General features: G+C 47.3%; 1 protein-coding gene across 1 annotated transcript in view; it reads right to left on the bottom strand.

Moving 5' to 3' along the window:
* Positions 1-1,123: 1,123 nt before the first annotated feature.
* Positions 1,124-19,100, bottom strand: part of fam135b (family with sequence similarity 135 member B) — a gene marked incomplete at both ends in the record, with an annotated part of 24,736 nt that continues 6,759 nt past the window's right edge. Inside the window, 16 exons of the mRNA XM_084455534.1 lie at positions 1,124-1,329; positions 1,752-1,865; positions 2,624-2,734; positions 2,990-3,141; positions 4,145-4,242; positions 4,359-4,450; positions 4,753-4,919; positions 5,053-7,081; positions 7,233-7,387; positions 7,471-7,544; positions 8,832-8,987; positions 9,157-9,206; positions 9,348-9,501; positions 13,038-13,164; positions 14,671-14,844; positions 15,256-15,326. Of these exons, the coding sequence (XP_084311660.1) occupies positions 1,124-1,329; positions 1,752-1,865; positions 2,624-2,734; positions 2,990-3,141; positions 4,145-4,242; positions 4,359-4,450; positions 4,753-4,919; positions 5,053-7,081; positions 7,233-7,387; positions 7,471-7,544; positions 8,832-8,987; positions 9,157-9,206; positions 9,348-9,501; positions 13,038-13,164; positions 14,671-14,844; positions 15,256-15,326 (3,930 nt within the window). The remainder of the gene's footprint in view (positions 1,330-1,751; positions 1,866-2,623; positions 2,735-2,989; positions 3,142-4,144; positions 4,243-4,358; positions 4,451-4,752; positions 4,920-5,052; positions 7,082-7,232; positions 7,388-7,470; positions 7,545-8,831; positions 8,988-9,156; positions 9,207-9,347; positions 9,502-13,037; positions 13,165-14,670; positions 14,845-15,255; positions 15,327-19,100) is intronic.

Here is a 19,100-nt window from a genome sequence, read left to right as displayed (position 1 = left end):
ACGCCAACCATAACGGAGGTGTTAAGAAACAGCATACTAATGAGATCATGCTGAAAGAAAAGGAACCAAAAGTCCCAGAGATATGTAATGTGGAGTTTTCACTTTCAAGATTTCATAAATCATTCAAATGAGCAAAAAAGCAAAAGGGTGTTAGGTACTCTGTAATAATAGTGGTATTCCTGCCTCAGAAGAGTCCATACAGCAGGTCAAATGTAGACTATACCTTGGCAGAAAAGGTTGGAATATACATCAATACAATGAGCTTCTGTCACAAAACACAAAGGCATTGAATGGCTCAAGACAACTGACACAGACACTCTAAATGTTTTCCAGTTTTTACACACATTTCAGATATGTGATATATCAACTTATACAAGGAGTAAATAGAACACTTTTGCTTGCACTGTATATAGACAATGTTTTGGCCTGTTCGTAATGCTGCCAATGTATGTATGATAGAAAAAAAACATGTCAGATTTTGATGGAGATATCTGGACCTCAATCAATACAAAATAAATAATTAGAAATTATTTCTAGGTCAATTTCTTTAAAAAGAAAGGTTTTGTACTTTGTACAATCAAATATTGCCACAGTTCCCTGTGGATGCTCCAACATGTCTTATAAAATGTACAATCAAGGAGATAAACGTCAAGCAACAGTCTGCTCAGAAGTTAAGACTTCCATAATCCTTCAAGTCAAGTTTAAACCAGTGATCCTGACCAAGCTCCTCATCAAACCATCTGAATGGAAAATAAATGCTCTCGACCATCACTATCACTTGATAGTGCTTAGGATGAAGATCTACACAACACCAACAAGAAAGTATGATATATAACCTTCACCGGTTGACAAAGCTACACTTCAAATAATACTCAGCACCCAGTTGCTCACCTTTAAACGGTCACATTACTTGGGCCTCGTATATAATGACAGTTTATACAGTAGTGCTTATGGATGGGTTATGCAGGCCTTGTGTCTACCTCTGACAACACTGGGTACTTACATACAATGTACTGTACATACTGTACTTAGGGTTAAAAAAAAAAAAACAAAGTCTCTCACCTCCTCTTGTTTTATCATACTGTGCATACTTGCGTACTGTCCTACTGTCTGGGGCCTGCCTCTATTTGAAATAGCCGAGTCCCGCGACTAGGAAGAACTTCTCAAGGAAGAGCTCAGAGTCCAGCACGGCGATGTGGGCAGCTCGGCCAATCAGAGTGTTGGCCGTGTTGGGCAGGGCGTGGAACACGTTCTGTCTGATCAGCCTGCAGTCGGTGGCTCCCACCAGGGGCTGGAGCAGGTTATTGATCATCTCCCTGTACACCGGACCTTCGCACGTGCGCAGACGGACAGGCGGCCGGAAGGACGGACAGGCAGACACACGGGCAGACGACGGAGAGATGCATGTTAGCTGTACAGTAGCTGACTAGCAGTCTACAGCAGATGTGGCTAGCTGCTTTAGATGTTTACCATGTTGGCTGGAGGCACTGTGTGCTGACAGACACCGAGAGATGACACTTTAGACCTACTGTGAGAAATTATGTGAAATGTGAGAGAATTCTCATTAAAATGATTGCACTTACTCACAAAGAGGACCTTCATGGTAGGTGTCACAATATGGGCAAAGAAGCCTTTAATAGGCATCAAAACCACCACCAGCCAGTGTGTGCGTGGGTGTGTGCGTGCGTGTGTGTGCGTGCGTACGTGTGTGTGTGCGTACGTGTGTGTGGGTGTGTGTGTGTGATGCTGACCTGTGGTCCTGTCTTTGAGTGCAGTCCTGCACATCTCTATTCTGGCAGAGTGAAAGGGGACGTAGCGATCCTGCGGCGACGCAACCAGCACAACATTCCTGAAGAACTGGAGCCCTGGAAGAGAAAACAGGGAAAACACTAGGTGCAACGGAGTGAGAATGTCTGTGTGTGTGTGTGTGTGTGTGTGTGTGTGTGTGTTCTATCACAACCTACTGTACCATCATCATCATCATCATCATCATCTGACAGAACTCAACTGATAAAACAATGTTTTTTCGCATGCCACCTGTCAGTGTGCTTTTATGAGAGTGCACTGGTGGATTTTAAATCCACTAATCAATAAACAGGATTTGGATCATTTTGTCAGAGTTTTCAGGCTCATCTTCAAGTCTCTGTGGCAAACGGCTGCTTTCTTTCATTCACACAATAGGGGAGAGAGTTGAGCCTGTGAGGACTAGCTAGCCAGTTGAATGCAGAAACCGCAGTAACACTTGCCAATAAGGGTACATTAATAAGCATTAGTTAATGCATTATTAAGCATTAAGTAACAGTTAACTAATGTCTCTATTAACCATTTACTAATGTTATTTATGTTAACTAAGGTTAACTCACCTAACCCTAACCCTAACCTTAACTAAGGTATTAATTAACATTAGTAACCTAACCTAACCCTAAATAAGCATTAGTTAACAGTTCACTAATGTTTTTTGTGACCCTTATTGTGAAGTGTGACCAACGGCACTAAATAGACTAGACAACAGAAGTTTTCCATGAATACGTGTCTCTTGGTAATAGTCTACAAAGGACCAAATCTAGTAAGGACGTTGTGTTGCTATCTTAGAATTCGTAGAATTCTGGCAGCGCTGCAGTACCTGGCTTCTGGCTGAGCAGATAGAGGAATGTTTTCCGTGGATCGGCGTGATCTCTGAAGGTGAGCTGCAGCAGCGATCCAGACTTCTTCAGCTTCTGCATCAGCCACAGCCCTGGAAGCAGCACCCGTTTGAATTACACAGACACGTCCACTTTGAAGATATGACTGGGGGGGGGGGGGGGGGGGGGGCGGGAGGGTGGTGTACGGGGCGGGGGCGGAGGCGGTTGGGGATGTAATGGAATTATCATACTGGAAGCTGCCGAGGAGCAAAAACAGCCTAGCGGTGCAGCGCAGTGCGGGAGATATTGTACGCGTATCATACATTATATATATCTCGTTCCCTCGCGCCCGTTGCCGGGGCCCTCACCTGTGCTGACCAGGGTGCTGTTGTTGTACAGGGTCCCCAGGTGGGGGCCGGACAGAGACAGGAAGGTGTGCAGTTTGGACAGGTAGCAGCGGAAGCGCGGCCGCGTCAGCACCGAGCGGATGATGACGTTCCCCAGGGAGTGGCCAATAAAGCTGAGAGGGAAACAAACACGCAGAGATGGATTGTCTCGTCGGCTCGGGCTGTACCGCAGTAGCATAGAGCAGGCCTTCGACACTTCATGGCACCTTAGTGGAAAGACTATGCGGAGATATTAGCCTAGACGACTGACGCCTTCAGAGTGTCAGACTAAAAGCCCTCAAGATGAAGTGAGCGTGTCATCGAGTAAAAACTCTCCACTTTCACGATGCATACTCAGAAATGACAAGTGTTCCAGCTATGCCCTCTAAGACTCTGTGAGGACTTGATTTGATGGCATAGTACAGCACAGTGATTAATTGCATCGTCCCAGTAGTTAGAGAGATAGTATATCAACTATACAGATAGACTTGTCACATTCTTTAATTACTGTAGTTTTACAGTACAGCCCAACATCCCTCAACAGCAGATTGAACAGCTCTTTACCGTCCGTCTTCTCCAGAAACTAAATATAGCAGTATTGTGGGAAGTGCCAGCTGCTACAGAGGCAGTCCATCGCTTTTGTCTCTAAAATGAGATCTCCAGAGTGAATAAACTCGGCTAAACAAAGTTCTCATAGGCCTACTTAAAGAGCAGCTTCTATCCCCCCCACAAAGAAGGGCATTGGCACATTCAGGGCAATTAATTTGCATGATGAATTACTGTACTTGATCTGAACGAAATGAGAGTGTTTTGCTGTGTTTATAGTTCCTCAAGATCAATGTTGAGGCAAATCGATTGACAGTTCCAGTCAACATCATCCAAATTGAGATCATCAATATTTTCTGTCATCACATCATCAATTCAACGCTTCATTTTGATATGGTTTAAAAACCTCAGCACAAGGATGAAGTGAGGCGTAAACATCTCTCTCCTTGTGTTCTGCTGCCACCTAGTGATCAAACAAGAATTTAACTAAATAATTTAATATAATGGATGACTACTGATGGTGTACTGTACTCTGTAACCAGTGGACATGGCCCAGTGTCTGTAAGGTTGCAGGGACGTTGGGAGACGAACCTTATCCTGCCGATGGTCAGGTTATACAGCTGAATATGCTGAATGATCTCATCCAGCAGTCTGTCCGTCATGGTGTCGAAATCTGCAAACGTGTCTGTCTGCAGCCAGGGCAGAGGGAAATAACCATGATGTCAGCATTCATTAAATAATGCTGCATGAATACTTTGACATAAAGTCATTGAAATGTCCAGACCAGGTATTTCATCTGCCCTACCTGGTTCCTTTCTGACATGAGAAAGTCTAGTCTGGACCCAGGAAGGCCCAGTTCGATGAAGGTCTTGACCAGCCGGAGATCTGCACTGTTCCCTGTTGAGAGAGGAGAGAGACTTGCTGATATGACTTGCACAGGATTGTGGAAAACCCCACTATAGGATGTGCATTCCTGCCCTCTACTGTACGCCCAGATATGAACGCCTCTTGAGTTCGGGAACAGGACTGCATTCCAGCATTCCGCCATTAAACTAACCTTTAAGCTTACAATCTCCTCCCATGAACACAAATGGTTTTATACGTGGGACGTGTCGATGAAAGTCAGATTTGACTGGATCCAAATAAAAGGGAGGAGAGGAGGATCTGTTTTTTGGCTCCAGTGCCGGCGGCCGACTCACCATCCAGGCCGTGGACGCACACCACCAGGTGGATGCCGTCCTCAAACTCCTCGTCCTCCTCCTCGGGGGGGAAGTAGGGCAGGTCGGACGCCAGGAGAGGCAGGTCGCTGTACAGGCTGGCCTGGAAGATCAGCTCCCTCAGAAGCTCCTCCTTGGCTCTGTAGAACCTGGGGAAAGAGTGGGACATAGTGGGACATAGTGGGACATAGTGGGACATGGTTGAATTCAGAGGAGGGGACACAATACTGTCACTCGCTAAACACAAATTCGATGTTTTCATCTCAATATCACCGAACTCACTGCAGCATCCTCTCGTTGGGGTCTTCCGCCGCGTCCGGAGCGCCTGACGAGGAGGCGGAGATGATGCCGAAGGAGCCCAAGGGCTGATGAGTAATGGGGGAGACGGCCTGGCGGGCGGAGATGCCGCTGATAGAGGGCGAGTCTCGGAGGACGGAGGAGAAGGGCAGACAGGTGGGGGCGCAGGACACGGACATGTTGACCACCTCCACCACCTTCTTATTCACAAAGGCCATCCCCGAGCTGGGGATCTTTCCAGAGGGCTTACCCGGACACTCCAGGGGCTGAGGCTCTTTCTCATTGGCCAGGAGCCCTATGAGGTCCTCGGATCTCGCTACAGCGTGGGTGGCGAGCACCGCAAGGTCATGGGGTCTGTGTGTGTCGTCCGGGGTCTGACCGGGCCGAGATCTGCTGTCTCTCTCTGGGACCGGAGCCGAGGGTGGGGAGGGAGTACGGGATTGGTCCAGAAGACCCTTCTCCTCAAGGCTGCGCAGTCTGATCTGGCTCAAACTTCGGCATTCGTCCCCGACCAGATGACTCTCCACGTCCGCCGTGTTCTCATGTGCACAGGGCCTGGTGTCGGTGACCCCTCGGCCTCCACCCTCTCTCGTCACCTCGGGACCCTCTACGGACTGCTGCAGGAGCGACACCTCAGGGCCTCGGCCGACGAACTCTGACCTGGTTCCCTGGGAGTCTGTCAGGTCCGTGTAATCAGATCTGGCGGGTTCTGTGGGTGCGCCTCCATCCTCCCTCTGAGCCGCGGTCCCCCGCTGGGCCGGGTCCGACAGACCGGCCTCCGGCGGCTCTCCCTCCAGGATGTCCTCCAGAGACAGGGGGGTCACCCCGGGGGGCGGCTGGGCTCTCGTTGGGCCCCCTGCAGCGGAGCTCGCGGCGAGGCCCTCCCCCTGCTCGTAGCCGTCGGTCCCCTCGCTCCCGGCGTCCGGCGGCCCCTCCTGACTGGCCGGGCACTGGTCGTCTTCGGTGTCCTCCTCCGGACTGCTGATCTGGGGGGCGGAGACGGACTTGGTGAGCTTGCTGAGCTGCTGCCTCTGTAGCTCCTCCTCCTCGTAGGGCAGCGAGCTGATGGAGGTGAGCGAGGCCTGGATGCCGCCCCCCAGGCTGCCGTTGCTCTCCGTCTGCAGGCTGCCCTCCAGGGAGCACCGGTGGCCCCCGGGACGCTGCCCCCCCGCCACCAGCTGCTTGAGGATCTCCCGCTCGCTGGAGAAGTCCAGCGGGGGGCGCCCTCGCAGCGCCTCCGGGGGCCACACCACCGAGCTGGGCTCGCTCTCGATGCCTGAGTCGGAGATAGCGGAGGAGGAGCGCTTCATGACCTCGGAGCCGCCCAGCCCCTGGTACGTCAGCTCCCTCCTCAGGTGGCCGGCGAAGGGGGGCGTGATTGGGTGGTCTCTGAGGGGAGCCTGGGGGGCGGAGAGACTGCTCAGGGGGACGTCCTCGCTCTCGTCGTCCATAGACCGCGTCAGCGGCATGGCGACGCCCGACTCTTCGTCGTCCAACTCGCTCCTCCCAGCGCTGTCGGCGTTCTCGCGCATCGGTGTGACGTCTGGATTCACCGGGTCGTTGTCCTCTGTGCGCTGAACACAAGCCCGGTCTTCGCTGCCGGAGGTGTGTGAGTCAGCGGCGGGGCCGCGGTTCGAGAAGAAGACGGAGATCGCCTCTCCCCGGTGAAGGTCTACATCGGTGGGCTTGACTGTGGACCCTGGACCAGGGCTCTCCTCTCGGTCTGGCCGGGCCTGCTCCCTAGGGTGCTGGACCTCTGCTGGGCCGGGCTGGGAGGGCTCTAGTCTCTCCTTATCCAGGACCAGGCCCTGGGTGCCACTGTTCTTGCGGCCTATGACAGACACGTAGGCGGGCGGGTCCACGCAGTTCTCAGAGTGGGAGGGCCCCGCAGGTATCGCTGGTGAGCCGGCACCCTGGCCACCGTTGCGTCTCCCCTCGGTGGCAGCGGTGGCCGGAGTGTCTGCGGTGGCCCGCTCGTCACTGACAGGAAGGGTTGGCACATGTGATCCCCAATCTACGACAACAAACGGACAGCACTGTTCAGTCACACAGTGTTGACGCTTAATTGGCAGATGTTGCACTTTGATACCATGGTAGACATTTTGAAAATACTAAAGGGATAGTTCGCCCAAAAAGGAAAATCTAACTAAAACGAGGCTAATCACCTGTGCAAGGAGACTCCACATATCTGTCCTCAAAGATGATAGGCAGGCTGTTCCAGTCTCCATCTATGTCCAGGCACTCAATAGGCAAGGGAGGCATCCTAGTCAGATAGTCAGAGTTCCTCACCTCCATAGCTATCTGTCCATGTCTGTTGATCCTGCCACAACAAGAACATTTGATCGTGAGACACGCCTCTAACCTCTTTCCGTAGCTGTGTTTCGGCTGAGCGTCAAAACTTACAGGTCCTCTTGGAAGGTGAGGGATGTCTCTTTTGAGTGCTCGGTGAAGAAGTACGCTTCTGAAAACCTCCTGACCTGTAATTGAGAAAGGAACACAAGCTCAGACTCGGTAACACCATGTCCTACAGACACACCGCTCAGTCTCTCATAATCCTGGGAAAGTAATGAAAAAATATATTAAAAAAACAGTGAAAAAAAGAAAAAGAAAGAAGCACTAATGACGAGCGCTTGCTCTTTCAGTTTGAGTACATCGTAAAAAGGCGTCTTGATTTGATTTTCCACAAATCAAGCTATAATTAAGCACGCGTTATCTTTGAGAGTCACCAGCCATGACGGACAATTTATAAGGAGACCTATTTGTGATTGCCCCCCCCCCCCTGCATTATAATCACAGAATATGTTTTAATTTAATTCCTAATTATCTTGTGGGTGGCTGCATGCAAATATACCCGCAGGGTTCTCTCATACAAAGCATAACGACATTAATGATATTCTGAAAACTTATTGACAAATAAAAGAGCCTGAGACCCAGCTATATCGAGCAGACTGGGAATAGTTTTATATTAATATTAGTCATCTCAATGACTAGATGGAAACTACATCTGGCTTCTGAGCCGACTGTCTAGTCGAGCCACTGCGGTTACGGGTCCTATCATATCACTGATACATTGTGCCAGGAATGTTCATTCTTATTTCACTAGGCCCGGGAGGTGTGTGTGAGTGTGTGTGTGTGTGTGTGTGTGTGTGTGTGTGTGTGTGAGTGTCAGTGTTAATTTCATCGACAAAAACTATGATGAAAATTATTCGTTAGCGATCTTTATTTACTTATCGTCACGAGACAATAACTGAATAAAAACAAATATATGATGACTATGACGAAAACTATTGACATAAAAACTAGATGAAAATGTTTTGGGAAGAGATCCAATCAGAGTGCTGAGATTTCCATGAAAGTTGTGGCTCACGCTGAAAAACACTAGAACACAGGCAGGGAGAGCGCAGAGAAATGTCATTCAGTAGCTTTATCCATCAATCTAATACATGTTTCCTCCAGGAGTACATATGAGTTCTATTCTAGAGAAATGGTTAAATAATGCATTACACTTTAGCTACTGTAAACCTGTTCGATTTTAGTCGATTAAATCATCGGTAGATTTAATTGACTAAAATCTTAATGCTATTTAGTCAACTAAAACTAGACTACAACTAAAACAATTCAGATGACAAAAATATGATATGAAATATGACAAAGAAAATGTGCTGTCAAAATTAACACTGGTGAGTGTGCGTGTGTGTGTGTGTGTGTGTGTATGGTGTGTGTGTGTGTATGGTGTGTGTGTGTGTTGGGTGGGGGAGTCTCACCCTGAGTGTGTGGTGCTCCTGGGCCAGAAAGGACAGGATGTGTGGGTTGGGTACCGCTGCCTCCAGGAACCGGCTCCACAGAGCTGTCAGCTGGGAGCAGAGCTGAGTCACATCTCTGCTGACCTGCTCTGCCACTTTCTCATGGCATCCCTGCAGCTGGTCAGGAGGAGGGAGGGGGATCGAGAGCACAAAGAACAAACGGGGCTAGTCGAGGATTCTTTACATTCTCAAGTGCTTCATGATTTATATGTACAAGAAATTAGGGGAGACTGGATATATAGAATCTGCATCACGTTGAAGGCTGCACATGATCTTAGAAACCCACCTGCAATTCTATAGTCAGCTGATTAAGGGTCTCCTCCACAGGCAGCTTCTCTGTGAAGAGGGAAAGGTATTTTTTCAGTATATAGAATTATCAATGCTACCGACCTATGCACACATAAAATCACAGTCATACTGGGTTCAAACGGGCGGACATTCACAGATGTGTGGTGAATAAGCAGCAGGCAGCCTCACCTATCTCCAGCTGCTGCAGCTGCGGTATCTCCCTCATCAGAGCTGTGTAGTAGGAGCGCAGGCCTCTGTGTGCCACCAGCAGGAGGCGACAGAGTCTCCTGTGCCACGTATGAGCTCTCTGCAGACAGTTCTCACTGGGCACATAAAAACTCCCCTGGGGAGAGACAGGGAGAAAGGTCAAATAGCAACTAGGTCAGAATTATACCCCTTTAGCTTAGTTAACTTCTAGTCACCTTCTTTTATGACAGACGTAGACATATGTTTGAGTTTTATGGCCTCCGGTAGCAAGGTCTGTGTGTGTGTGTGTGTGTGTGTGTGTGTGAGAGAGAGAGAGAGAGAGAGAGAGAGAGAGCTTGTCATTGACCTTGAGTACAAGCGAGTGTAACCTTGTCTCCTAACGCCAGTCTGTTAAATCCCAATAATTACCTGAGGATCAAATGAGACGTCGGACACAAGCAGTCTCTAAACACAGCTTGTTCCCTGTAGTAAACCAGATCGATGAGTCGCCTACGTGGCAGTGAAGGGTGGAATCTTTCAAGGTCATGAGGCCTACAAACAGGGTGTGGGGTGGCAACAGGAACTAGAGCCTCCCCATCTACATGATCAATGAGGGTCTCAGGTCACACATTCTGTGGACGGTTTCATTTATTTTGGACATCAAATTTATTATAATCCTAAAGGAATAGCACAAACATGTTGGAATAAAATTTGAAATATAGAATGATGATTAGTGAAGAAATGACAGCATTTTCCTAATGGTTAAGACTAGGGATGTAATGATAACCGGTATAATAATAAACCGTGATAAAATTCGATTACATTTATTGTGATAAAATTATCATTAAAACCATGTTTGATTTCCATGCTTTGAAAAACTCACTGTAGGCCTAAATACTGTCCAGTATCAACCAAAGTTAGCAACAGTCTCCAAGATGCATTATTTTAATGTTTATGCAAAAAAGAGTGCATAGTGCTGCTAATTGTATGTGTGGTTTTCAATATAATACTTGGTGAAATGATTTCAGTGTGTGTATCAGTAATTTTAGATAATATTCAACACATTTTACAATACCGCAATAATACTGATAACCATAATAATTTTGGTCACTATAATCGTGATATGACATTTTCACAGTGTTTCATCTCTAGTAAAGACCCAACTGTTCTATTAGTGAAAAAGGAATGTCCTGCGCTAGATGGCACTCTAACCACAAAACCATCAGTGCTATGACCTGGCCAACACTGAGCAGACATGGATAAGGTACACTAATCGAGTCTTGTGAGCACTGGGGTTTGCAATAGCTACAAATCACACACAGACACATGCACGCACGCACACATACAACAGACACACACACGCATGCACCCACCCTCACACACACACACACACACACACACACACACACACACGCACACACACACACACACACACACACACACACACACAATCTGTATTTCCAGACCAAGAAATGTAGTATTCTAGTCCACTGCCCCAACACTTGCCGAGACACTGTGAGGCTGTGATCTTCGGGAGCTGAAGCCTGTCTGGTGGCCTGGTAGACTGGCCCCGGCTCTCTGGCCCCGGCTCTCTGGCCCCGGCCCCTGACAACACACGGCCCCCAGTTCATCATCTGGGCTGCTTTGGCAGCGCCAGCGCGAGCCGGTTCTAGAGGCGTGTAATGCCTGTGTATCTGTGGATGTACTACTGTAATTTGCTCAGGGCTAGTAAAGCTCTGGGCCCTATCATCATAACTAAGCCTGCTCTGTAATCGCAGCGCTGCAGTATCCCCACACCAGGAAGGAACATCTGTATGTTTACTTTCATAATTCTCTTTACAGGTACAGAGGCCTGCTGGCTCAAGGCTCCGAGCGAAGGAGTGAAGAAAAATAGCAATTTTTAAACCGGTCGTTATCTTAAAAAATCTGTCTCTCTTCCTTGACAATACATTGGAGGTGATGTTTCTCTACTCCACCCCCCCTCCCCCTACCCGACAGTCAAACTGTAAATCATATTTCTTAAATAGAAATCCATCTCTCACTACAGTGACGCAGCAGTGTTCTTAGTGAGCAGAGTAACCCAATTATAGATCTGACAGAGTGTGACAGGATTACACCAGGATGACTTGTCTTATGACATGCTGTGTGCGATGGCTTGCTGCCGTGCACTATGGGATAGGTCGTCACAGTCTGTCCATCTGCGCGTTGTGGCGAGGCTCACTGTGTATTTCCAGGGAAACAATGGGATAGGCCACACTCCACTCAGTCAGCAAAGTTTGCAACGTAAAAGAATAGAAAGTGTCTTTCTCCCTGTACTTGCGAGATTCAGATGATAGCTATCTTCATCAAATCTGAAGTTATTTTTCCTTTTCAGCTGTACGCTGGTAACCAAACTTAACCAAGAGGGTCAGACATCCTCAAGGGTCAAACTCGTTTAATAATCTTGTTCTCTCCCTCTCTTTCTTTCTTTCTCTCTCTTTCTCTCCCTCCGAAAATAGGATTCAATCGTACCCGAGATCTCTTCATCTCCTTATAGCCTGAGGTGCCCTGAATGATTAAAAACACATCTCTAACATTCACCACTACACTAGCACAGTGTAGTGCACTGTATTGTATAACACCACATTTCAGCTGACCCCGATGGAATTCTCCAAAGCGTGTGTCTGACTTTGCAATAACAACGCTCTTAATAATGAAGGAGCAAAATGAAAGCAGGGTGTATATGCCTCGGGTTCGAGGAGAAAGTGCTGAGAGACGCGTGTTCGGACTGCAGGTAGGAGGCTCTAAGTAAATAAAGGTGGAGGAGCCACGGGGAGCTCGGTACACGTTTCACCTGCAGCTACGTGGAGCATCGCCATTAGAAAGGGAACTCATTACCAGGATCAAACGCGCCCCCCCTGTCCGGCTAAACACAGCGCTTATTAAAGCACACTGTCAGGGGTGGGTGTAAAAAAACACGAACCACGGGGGGAAGAGGGGGGGGGGGGGGGGACCGGGTCCTCGTTAAGATTTACAGCACACCCTGTGACGTCCACAGGGACATGTTTAAAAAAAAGAAACGGTTTGAGGTGGTACATGTACGTGACTACCTTACCCCATGGTAGAGGCTGGCCCATACAGGCTCACTGTTCAAGTCCGAGGACAGGAAGAGGAAGTCGGACGAGACACATCGTAACAAGCTTATAAAAGAGAGTCGCTCCGCTCAAAGTGCAGGGTCATTCTAGTTAAACCACACCCCTAAGGGACATATGGAGAGGTCTGGGGTGTCGGAGCGCTCTCATTGCACAAACGCTTACTGTGCTCAGACCGCTAAACGAGTCTTAATGCACGAGCCAGACGAGAGGATGTCCGCATTAGAGCAATGGAGAGTAAGAGGTTCTACTGGAGGCCAGGCCTGGGTGCAATGCGTGTCTGGCCGACGCTTAATTAGACCTTACTGACAGGTGAAGGACCGTGGCGCACTGAAGCACTAATGTCCCTCATCTCAAAGTGGGCTGATAAAACCGTCTTCCATTCTCTGGAGCAGTACTGGGAACTGACAGATGACCCGTCTCCTTAAGGTTTAAGATGGAGCCACAGTCTCCTGGTCTCGTCCTACAGGATGTAGAGACAAATCTAGTCACGGGGTCATTTTGAATGGGACTCGGGTTGTGCTCTGAGAAAACTGGATTCTGGTTCCTTTAGTGGCCGTACCTCTGTGATGACTGGTTTGCAGTATCCAGCCCCGAACATGAGGTTCTCCATGGACATGGCCGACGGGTCAGTACTGTTCTCCGGTGAGCCCTTCCCCAGCCAGGCACCCTTCCCGGTACGTGCAAAACTAAAGAGAGACAGTGAGAGACAGAGAGGGTGTTATGAAGGCTCAGGCATTAGTACTAATTGGTAAGAATAAATTCGATTTGCAGTAATAATGTCAGTACCAATTGCAGTCGCTCCCCTGGCCCAGTAAAGTTAATCACTCAAACATGGTTTAGATACGCCACCCTTCCCCCATTCAGACAGTCAGTGGTCAGTTGCTTATAGTGAGAGTGGTTGGGAGTGAGGTACTGTAGTAGCGAGAGTAGGGAGTTTGAAGTGATCTGCAGATAGCTAGTAGCCAGCGCACGTTTTACCGTGTATTTGAGCTGAAGATCTCACAGACTGAGTTAGCAAGCGCGTACTAGCAGACAGTAGACCAGCAGATGAGGGAGGTCATTCCGGATTGTCCTTCTGGTTTAACCCGCGACAGGTTTACTGTTCAGCGATGTCTTTGGACATTCCAGAGGATATCGCGGTCCGCCATCTCCCGTCCATGCGCACGACACCATCAATTCATTATTTCATCATCCCCCATTTCCTGCGATTCAGACTTACCCCCACAAGAAAGAGCTCCCAACTGATACCATTAGCTTAGGACAATTTAGAATAGGATTTAGATATGACATTTTAATCTATGATTTACTGTGTTTGTTGCTTATATTTGATTGTTATTAAAGTTACTGTTATACTGTCACCTGTATTGCCTTTAATTATGACACATTAATTGTGAAAGCCATACAGGGCTGCCTGGTGGTGGTGGTGGCTAGCGCCTTTAAGTTTAGTTAAGATTTAGGTTAGTTTAAGTAGTTTAAACATAGGATTTAGGTCATTTAGGATTTCTACAGCACCCTAATTTGTGGCCCCGGCTACAGAGGGAGAGAGAAATAGAGAGAGACACAGACATAAATAGAACGAGAGAGATAAAGTGAGCAGTTAACTCCTAATGTAATCAATGAAGCTATGCTGTAATCAGTGTAATGGACAACGGGTGAAGACACTGGCAGCTGGATTCATCACGTAAGCGTTTGTAAAACTATTCCTTAAAGTTGCCAGTGAAGGCACTTTCAGAGCAGGCTGCCAAATCTAACTACCGCGGGGAGGAAGGGTGTGCTGAGCCAGATGGAACAGGGGCCATTTATGAATTAGAATCCAGACTACACACTATGCATTCAAATCTTCCTGACTACAATAGGAATGCCTGTTTTACAGTATGTGCTGGTTTGCATGACACGTTACCGTAAGCCCCGTTCTAAGAAGCCCTTGAAATAGGCTCTGTGCACCAGCTCCACTACTTCCTGAAAGTCACTTGCCATCTTTATTTCCTGTCCTATATGATTGGATTAAGTGATTAATCAGGTGTGCGGCAGACCCAGCGCACACCTGATTAATCCAATCATATAGGACAGGAAATAAAGATGGCAAGTTACTTTCAGGAAGTAGTGGAGCTGGTGCACAGAGCCTATGGAGAATCTCCAGACACGGATCCTGTGTGTTGTACTGTATGCCTGTGCAGCAGAAGAGAAACTACCTAATGAGAGGTTGATGTAAGGCCACCAAAGAGGCGTGTATGGACACAGAGATGACGGACAGGTGGAAGTAGTCGAACATGACGGGGATGTGGTGGTGGAGCCCCCTCCTGGGGTGGAAGTGAAGGCCCAGGGTTCGACTGCTGATGAGAGGCACCGTGACGATCTCCGCCAGCCTGGGAGATTGGAGACAGAGGAGGACATTTTTCACAATACCGTTCTTAAGACATAATCCAATATATACACACTGTACACAGACACACACACACACACTACACACACACACACACACACACACGCTGCAATCTATCCATTTTGTATATAGAGTATGGCTGTGTTGTGAGGACGAGAGAGAGAGAGAGAGACAGAGAATGATAGAGAGAGGGAAAGAGGGAGAACGAGAACGATAGAGAGAGGGGGGGAAAGATAGAGAAGGAGAGAGAGAAAGATGGCTGATTGGTTCATATCACACACACACGCACACACACACACACACACACACACATACACACACACACACACACACACACGCACACAGGTGCATTCATGGGTATGTGTCCATGTGTGTGAATTGTATACAAACTTACTGTTGCTCGTTGTCGGTGAAGTGCAGGTCTAACTTCAGCTGGAAATCCACCTCACTCAGAGCATCCTCCACCTGAAGCAAAAACAACAATAACAACAACAACAATAACATCACCTTAACCTCAATCATCCAATACCAACAAGAACAGACTTGGGAGCCTCATTAAAGTGGCAAGCAAGATCTCTGGGGTGAGTCAGGCCCAGCCCTAACAATCAGGCCTTTAGAATGGCTAATGCAATTTTAGATTGTCATGATCACCCCGGAAGGAGTTTGAGCTCCTACCTTCTGGCCGTCATTTCAGGGTGCCTGGAGGACTAAGGCCCTGTCCACACGAACACGGGTATTTTTCAAACCGGGCATTTTTTAACATGGTTTGACCTTCCATCAACACGTAAATGGCGTTCTAGGTCACTGAAACCAGAAAACTCAATCCAGGATGAACATTTTTAGAAACTGTTGTCGTGTGGACTGGAAAACCAGAGTTTTTGGCTTGTTTTTATGTCGCTGTTACCTTCTGTTTACATACAATTCTGTAATGAGAACCGTCTGGACTCAACCACACAACTGCAGCTCTTTGGTACCAAAATGCTGTTCCTCTTGTGTTTTCTCCTGCCGAATAAAGGGTTAAAAATCTAAGTTGGAGTGGAGCAGAAGTATGAAAGTGAATGTTACAGCAAACAGCCTATTTGATCTGTGTGTTACAGCCTCGTTACCATGGCGCCATTGGACAGAATGAGTCAGGGACAGCCTAGGCAGCGTGTTTTTGCATTTTGATTAGATTTTTTTTAAGAATGAAGGAGGAAAAACCCTGGTTTGAAAAATGCCAGTGTACGTGTGGACAAGGCCTAAGAGACATACAGTAAGGTTTCTTTTGTCTGTGTAGCAATCAACAAGCATTCTGTCCCATCTTGGTTCACATAATTGGTCATAGTGTTCACCTATTCAACGATGTATGCCCAAAAAAATTACAAAATTCTACTTTTGTTGTAATCTTATATCAAAGTATATAATTTCTTACTTCCTGGAAAACAGTAGGTCACGTGCAATGACGACAACAGGTACCTTAGATTCTAGGCCAATAATCTCACGACATCCACCCGTCAATCAACGCTATCCTTCTATCGAATCTGTCTAAAGTTCTTAAAACCCGTCCACTTGTCAATGTTCCAATCAAATTCCTCTAAACATATGTCCCACCCTCATAGCTTGTTTGCGTCGGAAATACGTCAAACTACGGAAGTTATTTGATCTCAAACGTCCGTTTCAGTGCGACTTTAATAAGTAATAGCCTCTCACTTGTTAGTCTGATCTGTCTCCAATTCTATGAGCCTGCAGTTTTGGTAGTCAAAATTGACCCATTTATTAGTATGCAATAATATATACAGCATATTAATTTTTTATGCATATTAATTTTTGCGGTGTGATCTGTTCGGGGGGCCCCCTGCCTTCCACGCATGTGGAAAGCGGCAATCTAGATGTTCCCCTCCTCTGGGCCGCTTGGCCCAGAGTGTCGGGCGGGAAGAGGGAACGGCATCTAGCCCCCTGCCTCTATGACGATCAGAGTGGGCCGCTATCGGGAAGACGCTCGGAGGTAACTCAGCCCACTAAGACCGTCTGAGCTGAACCAATGCTATGACAGCTGACAGTCAGCTGGTGGGTTGCGTCATACGGGGTGTGACTGATTAGCCTCTGCCGATTAGCCCGGCGTTGACATCCGTGCCTCGCCTGAAGTACGTTGGAGACTTCATTTATGTCTCCCCCAGTCTTTTGTTTTTACCTGTCTGCAAACCATGGGACAATGATGGTTGAACTTGAACGATTTTGAACTTGAACTTGAACCACACCATGTAGTCCATTTAAATTCACATGAGGGCAACTAAATCTATGCACACTTGGGCATCGGCAGTAGCATCCAATCTGTACTATAGACTGAACCAATGTGGGTTAGTTATGAATAATAATGTCACAGAGGAATGATGGTTTGGGATATGGTAATCTGATAAGGCTGTCAGGAGAAATCATCAGGTTGTCCACATCAGAAAGAAATAGTGGCTTAAATCCATCTCGCTCAAAATTCATTACTGTATCTCTCTCTCTCTCCCCCCCACCTACACACACACACATACACATTCCTAATCTTTGTAAAACACAACATAATTCACTTCAAACTAACACACAAATATATACGCACACCATAACACGTTGAGAACAAACAGTTATAGATATTCTGATTGATTGCTCACGCCCAGGAGAAATGGAGGGATACTTTGGTTTCATCTATGTCTGAGAGGAGGAGATAACCTCCATGAAAGGAACGAGCAGAATTCTCTCAGGGAGGCCTGACTGTTGAAACCTGATAGGCCTCCGAGCTCAGTGTCTTGTCCCTCCACCTTGGCATAAATGTGTAATAATGCATCTACAGACATTTCTTAAATTAGGACACCTGCTGCCAGCATGCGGGGGACTAATATAGCCGCTATATTCAGACAAAATTGCCTTTCAAGTTTCACCCATAAGCGAAATCACCTGCTGTCGTGTGAACACACCCGTATATCATTACGTGAGCACAAGCATTCGAGGGCTGGAATCAAAACTTCAGACTCCTCAGAGCTCCATGTCTCAGGAAAGGCGAACCCAGCCCTGGTCCTGCTGATGTCATGGTCTGAGTCACAGTGGTGGTGTGCGTGGGTGACTGGTCTCCCAGCAGTGACTCATTTGGCACCCTGCAGCCTGGATCATCACTGTCACCCCTGATCAAGCTGAGCCCTGCGGCTCTCCACAAGAACAACAGCAGCAGAGAGAGGGGGGATCCTGGGGGTCAAGCTCGTGGTGCAACCACTGAGGACAGATCATCAATAACTGTCCAGTAGCTTTACATGCTTGCTCAGTCTCCCCAAAACTGGTCAGCATGGGTCTGGACATGGTCACTGTTAAAGGCCTATTGAAGGCAGGACAATTAACCAGACAGTTGACATATACAGTACCTTTGTGTAGCATTAATGCCAGTACAATAGTAATGCCAGTACAGCATTAATAGTTATAGTACAGTACAATATTAGAAAATATAAGAGGTATTTGCGCTGTATCCAAGAGTGCTGTTAACAAAGGTCTGTGATCGAAATGTTGAGCTGCAGCCCTGCCTCTGTAAAATGTGATAATTTTGGATTAAATCCACAAGTGATCATACTGGAGTGTGTCCCAGTTTGTGTGTGACCTATGTGACACTGTTGTTACGATCATACCACTTACAGTAGCATCTATTTAAAGCAAACCTTTTTAGGGCTGCAAAAACAGCTATATCAATCATGTTCTTACTCACTCTTTTCTCATGCATCAAAGATATTTTAAATTCAAAACCTGATTACAGATAGCCTACAATGTTTTTACTACAGTAGAAAACAAATGAGGGAAAACCGGTGTTGTGATGGGCTGGGCCAGGCCTTGTGACAGTACTGTAGGTCAGGGCACTGCTACAGTGGCCGACGCGTGCAAATCACAATGGCAAATCCGGAGCACAACGTCAAGTTCAAAAAACACAACCGCAAAGTTCAAGCACAACAGCAAGTCAGAAAACACAACTGCAAGTCGGAATCACAAATGCAAGACAGAATACACAACAGCAAGAGAGAAAACACAATTGCAAATTGGAAACCACGATTGCAACTCCCAAAAACACAACGACAATAACCAGAAATCACATTAGAAATGTGTCAACCGGAAAGGGATTTACTACTTGTTGAATCTGATTGGGCAGCTATAGTGTCAATAACAGTGGGAAACGTGCAGGAATGAGAATACTCAAATTAATTTGAAATGATAATTTTATGACTGGTCTTAAGAATGGAA

Source organism: Borostomias antarcticus, assembly GCF_949987555.1.
Source record: "Borostomias antarcticus genome assembly, chromosome: 21".
In the NCBI taxonomy this organism is placed as follows: Eukaryota; Metazoa; Chordata; class Actinopteri; order Stomiiformes; family Stomiidae; genus Borostomias; species Borostomias antarcticus.
Note: the sequence above shows the minus strand (reverse complement) of the source record. Positions and strands in the feature narration are given on the sequence as shown.